Genomic DNA, 6,690 nt, shown 5'->3' with positions numbered 1-6,690 from the left:
ATGCGAAAAATCCGCCAATGAGCAAATTCATTTTTGTGTGTGTAGTTGATGTCGCTGACTGGCAATCAAAAAATGGCTTACATATTTGTATTAGTGTTTATAGTACAAATTGAAAATGTAAAACGTAATACGTAAATAAGAAAACGGTGAATTTGATGCCTGCAACGAAGCTTTATAAAAATGTTAGCAAAAGCTCATGTTTATTTACCACTTTTGAGGGCACTCTTTGTTGAAGCTTTGAGCGTAGAATTCTTTCCCATTCTTGCTTGATGTGCAAAATTCAGTTTCTCAGCAGTCTAGTGCCATTCCGTGTCCATTGCCGTATCTGATTTTTATTTATGTCTGCGGTACATAACATTTCAACTTCTTTTGGATTGGGGTTTGTATTTGAAGTGTATTATGCCGACAAAAATGTTCCTTGGAATGGTTTGCAAACAAATGTATTAATAGGATGTACCCACTTTGAACGCTGTGTAAAATTGCACCATCATTGTGATTGCTCCCAGAAGTTGCAGCATGATCAGTAAAAGACAGACACCTTAACCTTACAGCAAGACACTTTTAATTTGTATTGTTGTTGATGTTTTCAAGTTAAAAATACTAATTTAATCAGACAAATTTAAAATGTTCATTTTCATGTTATTTTCAAAACAATACTTTTAAAACTAAAACATAATGGATTTGTTACACACATAGCAAAGATATGTTTTTGTGTGATCTATTTTTAGCCATTTTATTTTATTATTACCGCATTTAAGAGCAAGCTGTTGATTATTTTTCTTCCAACTGTTGCGTAAACAGGAAAAAAGGGGAAGTTATGAAATATAAACACAGCTCTTTTTCATTGTGTTTTTTTCAGGGGGAGAGGACAGCAAATGTGTCATCTAGGAGCTGTTAGTGTCCACGCTGGTGGACACCACCCTTCCGTCTACGATCTTTTCCACAATGGTCCTCACTCTCCTCTCCACGATAGGCTTGTGCTCTGCGGTGGAGGAAAAAGAGGTTACGAGAACATTCACGAGAACGTCGTTTCGTGGATGCAAGAGTGACAGTCGCTTACCTTCCATCTGCACCACCTTGCTGATGACCAAAGGCCTTTAAAGAGAGAGGACAGCATGACATGAGTAAGGTCATACATGGACTCAAAATGGATTGTCTCTCACTTTTTCTGCTCATAAGATTCGCCATCCAGCAGACGGCGGTACTCGGCGATCTCCCTCTCCAGCCTCATCTTGATGTCCAGCAGCAGCTGGTAGTCGGTCTTCTGTTGCTCGATGCTCACTTTGAGCTGCTGCAGCTCCTCCTCCAGGCAGTTGATGGTCACTTGCAGTTGGCTGAGCTGAGATCCGTATCGTGACTTGGTTTCGGCGAGGTTCTGACGGAGGCATTCGATCTGCACGGCGGAAGGACGAGAAATGACTGAGCAGACCGGCTACGCGATGTCACGTGAGCCCGACGGGAAGTCGCCTTACCTCGGCAAGGAGGCCTTGGTATGTAATTTCCAAACTTTGGTATGTCCGCTTCAGTTCAGAGAGTTGGGAAGAAAACGTCTTGACTTCTGTGGTGAAACCTTTGATTTCCGACTGAAGGGATTCCATCTATAACACACACAAATAAACCCATTTCATAACCCATCTCCACAATTTTCTACAACTTGCGTCCTTGATGGAATCTATTAATTAATCATTTTGATTCACCAATTTAATTAACAATTTTCATTGAAGCAACCCCCTTTGCTCCCGGCTGTTTTACTGGATTTTGACTGATTTTGCTAGGCCCACAGAATATTGTGTTCTATTGCTATAAAAACATGGAACCTACAAAAAGAAGATTAGTCTCTTCTTTCATCAGGAAAAAAAAGTATATTTGTATTTCTTTCCGCCGACGACGGCAATTAGCAGCAATTAGAATTTGAATATAGCTAAGTTTCGTCAATATTCACTTTGATGGTAAAAACTCGACAAAATTAGGTTGTTGCAACATGGCCCTGGCTGATCTCTTATACTCTGCTGCCACCCGCTGGCCGTCTTTTTTTTTTCTTTTTTTATAACTAACTAAAGAAAGATTAGAGTTTCTTCTTTCATCAGGAAAAAAGTATATTTCTATCTATTTCTGTTTTGCAACTATTTGCATTAGAGTATAGCTAAATTTTATCATTATGCACAAATCTAAAACAATGGAGAAAAGAGCTTGTTGCAACATGGCCCTGGTTGATCTCTTATACTCTGCTGACATCTTCTGGCCGTTTTTGTAATAACTACCATTGCTTCAAGCATTTTCTTCAGTACAGATGCTGAATCAAAGCATCTAGCATAAAAAAAAGAAAAAAAAATAACATAAATGCGTCTTTGGGAGCATAGTAATATTTAAAATTGAACGGATTTATACGTTTTTGGGAGCAAATTAGTTTAAGGTAAAACAACTTTATTAATGTTAAAAATATTACAAGATTTTTTTCCTCATGTTTAATGCTTGGTGGGCCAGATTGATGACCAAAAGATCCATACGTTTTTGCTCACCCCTGCTTTTAAGATTCCCATCATTTTGTGCACTTTCTCTCCCATCTCACCTTAGCTTGATACCATCTTTCCAATTCCTGCTTGTTCTTCAACGCCAGTGCTTCATATTGGTCCCTCACTTCTTGGAGGATCCTGGAAAGATCCACAGACGACGCGCTATCCACTTCAACGTTTACGTTACCGGTGTATTGTTGCCTTGCCGCATTCATTTCCTGTCACGTAGAAAAATATATTTTACAACCAACAGAAGGAAGGAAGTATTTGATTAGAAGCGTATGAGCTCAAATGAGCCGACCTCCTCATGGATCCTCATGAGTTGTGCCAGCTGATCCTTCAGGTTCTCAATCTGCATTTTCAGGTCACTGATGGTAACAACCATGTTGTCCCGGACCCCTCGAAGACGAACCAAATCAGACTCCACCATTGCACGAGTGTTCATCTCCACCTCATATCTTACAGAAAAAGAACGGTTGCTGGACACTTGAAACACCACAAGTACTTTAACGCCATCTCCGTGCAACTTACTTCATTTTGAAATCGTCTGCTGCCAGCTGAGCGTTGTCAATCTGCAGAATGATGCTCTGATTCTCTGCATACCTCCTTGCAATCTAAAAGGGAGGAATGACGCTTAACGGAATGTGGGAGGATGCAAAACTATGGAAGACCACAATAAAGAAATGAATAAAAGTGGATATAAAAAATATCATTCAAAAATGTAATGCAAAAAAATAGATATAAATGGGAATAAAAACAAAAAAAAAATATATCCATAAATAGATTTAAAAAAAATGAAATTCAAAAAATACAAATAAATGTGGAAATACATTTACACAAAATTATTCATTTATATAATTTAATTTAGGCAGTTTTGGTCCTGCACAGGAAGAACACACTAACCCCACACAGGAAGCAGAGATTTAATTTCCGAACTGTGAGGCAAACATGCTATGAAAGTGTTGTTTTGGAAGTCATTTCTTGAGTGGGTGTCTTTCCTAAATCCTATGCACACATAATCTGCTGCTTAAGGTTGAGGTTTATTTCCAAGTATAGGTTCTGTTATAGTGAGACGCTATTTATTAAAAATGTATAATTAAAATTAAAATTATTATTATTATTAGCGGGCGGCACGGTAGTCGAGTGGTTAGCACGTCCGCTTCCCAGTTCTGAGGTCTCCGGTTCGAGTCCAGGCTCGGACCTTCCTGGGTGGAGTTTGCATGTTCTCCCCGTGCCCGCGTGGGTCTTCTCCGGGTACTCCGGTCTCCTCCCACATTCCAAAGACATGCATGACAGGTTAATTGGGTGCTCCGAATTGTCCCTAGGTGTGAGTGTGGATGGTTGTTCGTCTCTGTGTGCCCTGCGATTGGTTGGCAACCAGTCCAGGGTGTCCCCTGCCTACTGCCCAGAGCCAGCTGAGATAGGCGCCAGCACCCCCCGCGACCCTTGTGAGGAATAAGCGGTCAAGAAAATGGATGGATGGATGGATTATTATTAGCATTATTATTATGATACAATATTTTTTTTTAAATTGAATTTGAAATGTGGACTCGTCAGACCGCAGCACATTTTTCCACTACATGCCAGTCACTCTCGTGTGAGCTCGTGCCCAGAGAAGCTGGTGGCATTTCTGGGTGTTGTTGCCATATGGCTTTTGCTTTGTATGGTAGAGTTTTAACTTGCCTTTTGTTGTTCTGAAGAGTTCTTTGCCTGTTTTTACTAGAATGCCACCAAAGGGGTGGAAGGTCATGGGAATTAAATGTTGGTATTTGGCCGTGTTCTGTATTTTAAGCAACAAATGCTTTTGTGCTGAACTAACTGTGTAACTGTGTGGGATAGACTGAAATATTGAAACTGCTTTTTTTATTTCACTTTTCATGACTACCTACTGGCAAATAAGTGACTGAGAAAGTTGTTCCACCCAACCGGTTCCTCATTAAGTCTAATGGTGGATAATGAGTCTAGACTTGGTCTTTGATCCTTGTTTTTGTGCATAGCAGGAATAGTCACCTGGGCTCGCAGCTCATTGATGGTGGCGAAGTAGGCGGAGAAGTCCCTGGCAATGGGAGACCTCTTATCATAGAACTCTCTGATCTGAATCTCCAACTTCCTGTTGGCAGCCTCCAGAGAGCGCACCTGCACACACGCCACAATTACAGACAATCAACAAGTGATTAAGTCCTCACTTGGCATAATCATTTCCTTGAGAACATTTCAGTACCAGCTTGTGAGCGACGTCAAAATAAATTAAGCATGAGCGGAGCATTATGGACATTATTTTTTACTTTTATTTTGTGTTGTTTATATTAACATTACTACAAGTTCAAACACATTTGCTACCTTATTTATTTGGAAATATTAATTCCTCTCCCTGCCCAGTTTCATCTTAATGTCACCTCTATTTTTTTTAACACTTAATCCTATATAAAAGCTACATAAGAAATTCCTTAGCAAAGATATCATTTCAATGAATAAACAAGGTTTACATTCATTAAGAATCATGGGAAAAAACATTTGCTAGTCAGCATAGTTATTGCAAAGGTAGGGTTTTGATGCTATACGTCGCTGGAAAACAAGAAGTGTTTAAAGCACTGTTTTTGGCATAAATAATGCCATAGCTATTTATGTAAGAATTTAAGAGATTTTTGTTATTATCAAGAAAAACATGGACAAATTGCTCAATTTTATCTCTCCAATTAAACTCATGTGAGCTTATTTTATTGTTACCAAAATGCACCTTTACATTTAAAATGAACAAGAAACTGAACCAACAAGGGTGGTCAAATTGTTATCATTATTATTATTATTATTATTATTAACATTATTAACATTCTTATTATTATTATAAACATTCTTATTCTTGTTCTTGTTCTTCTTCTTATTATTATTATTATTATTATTATTATTATTATTAACATTATTAACATTATTATTATTATTTTTATTAACATTATTAACACTATTATTATTTTTTTAATTAACATTATTATTATTATTATTATTATTATTATTATTATTATGATGATCATACACTAAATGATTTTCAGACCAATTAAGGGAAATTTCCCATGGGACATTAATGTACCACAGCACTAAGAATAACTCCATTAGATGACAGTATACAGATGTCCCTAATGTAGTGGCTAGTGTGTGCATACTTTCATCAAGTAGCATAACAAAGTGTGCCCACACTTGACTCGTCTTAGAAAAGACTGTGATAGCAGTTGAATCTTCCGCTCACCTTGTCCAGGTAGGTGGCCAGGCGGTCGTTGAGGTTCTGCATGGTGGTCTTCTCACTGCCCCCGAAGGCATCCACACTGTACATGCCGCCGCCACCGTAGGCGAGGCCGACGCTGGCCTGGGAGATGCGGGTGTCGTAGCCCCCCGCGCCGGCGTACACGCTGGGCGCGCGGCCTTGGTAGATGCCGCTGGAGATGGACTGGGTTAACCCGCCCATCCGACGGCCCCCGCCGATGCTCATGTTGCTGGCGGAGGAGATGCTGCGGGCGCTTGAGCGGCCTAAGGAGAGAGACATGGTGACGAGGTGCAAGTTGCAGTCAACGAGGAGTGACTGCGGACACCGCAAGTGGCCACTTTATAGAGAGTCCCCGCCGACGCCGGAACTATGTTCGGTATGCTGATAATCGTTTTCTGCGCTTAGTAGGTGTGAACGTTTGCTGGTTGACAGGTTGACAAGCAAGTTCAGCAGCTAGATGTCTGCGTCTGATTGCCCCGGCCAAATAATTCATTTCACGAGTAAATGTTTTAAATGGAGTCTGACTGGTTGGACAACAATTTGATCACTCAGCTTTTTTTTTATAACTCCCTTTTAAAATGGTGTTTTATATGAACATAAATGATAGGGCACCGGCAAATCACTTAAGAAAAAAAAAACAATCACTTTAATTATTTATTTTTTGTCAACTAGTTCCATGCAATTGTGTTACATTTTGTCTCCCGCATTTTTTATGTCTCATGTCAAATCACCATTTTTTTTTTACTCAGCATAGACCTGTTTAGTTGAACTCAAAGCTATTATTCTGTTTAATAAATAGCAACAGGTGGCAACAGGCACACGTTTATTTGTTCCTCTTCCACCAACGAGGACCATGGACCTGGTCCAATGCCTTGTTGTGTTCGAACGGACTACATCTTGTATTACTACAAGTGTAAAATT

At 39.5% G+C, this 6,690-nt stretch overlaps 1 protein-coding gene across 1 annotated transcript; it reads right to left on the bottom strand.

The window, feature by feature from the left end:
- Nucleotides 1–545: 545 nt before the first annotated feature.
- On the bottom strand, nt 546–6,136 carry LOC144020165 (keratin, type I cytoskeletal 42-like). Its single transcript, XM_077523326.1, has 9 exons — nt 5,755–6,136; nt 4,524–4,649; nt 3,045–3,127; nt 2,815–2,971; nt 2,570–2,731; nt 1,473–1,598; nt 1,164–1,393; nt 1,061–1,095; nt 546–982 (listed from the first exon to the last, which is right to left on the bottom strand). The coding sequence occupies exons 1-9, from the start codon at nt 6,046–6,048 to the stop codon at nt 885–887; spliced, it is 1,311 nt and encodes a 436-aa protein (XP_077379452.1). The 5' UTR covers nt 6,049–6,136; the 3' UTR covers nt 546–884.
- Nucleotides 6,137–6,690: the final 554 nt, after the last annotated feature.

The sequence above is a fragment of the Festucalex cinctus genome, chromosome 6 (genome assembly GCF_051991245.1).
Source record: "Festucalex cinctus isolate MCC-2025b chromosome 6, RoL_Fcin_1.0, whole genome shotgun sequence".
NCBI lineage: Eukaryota > Metazoa > Chordata > Actinopteri > Syngnathiformes > Syngnathidae > Festucalex > Festucalex cinctus.
This window is presented reverse-complemented; position numbering and strand designations above follow the sequence as displayed.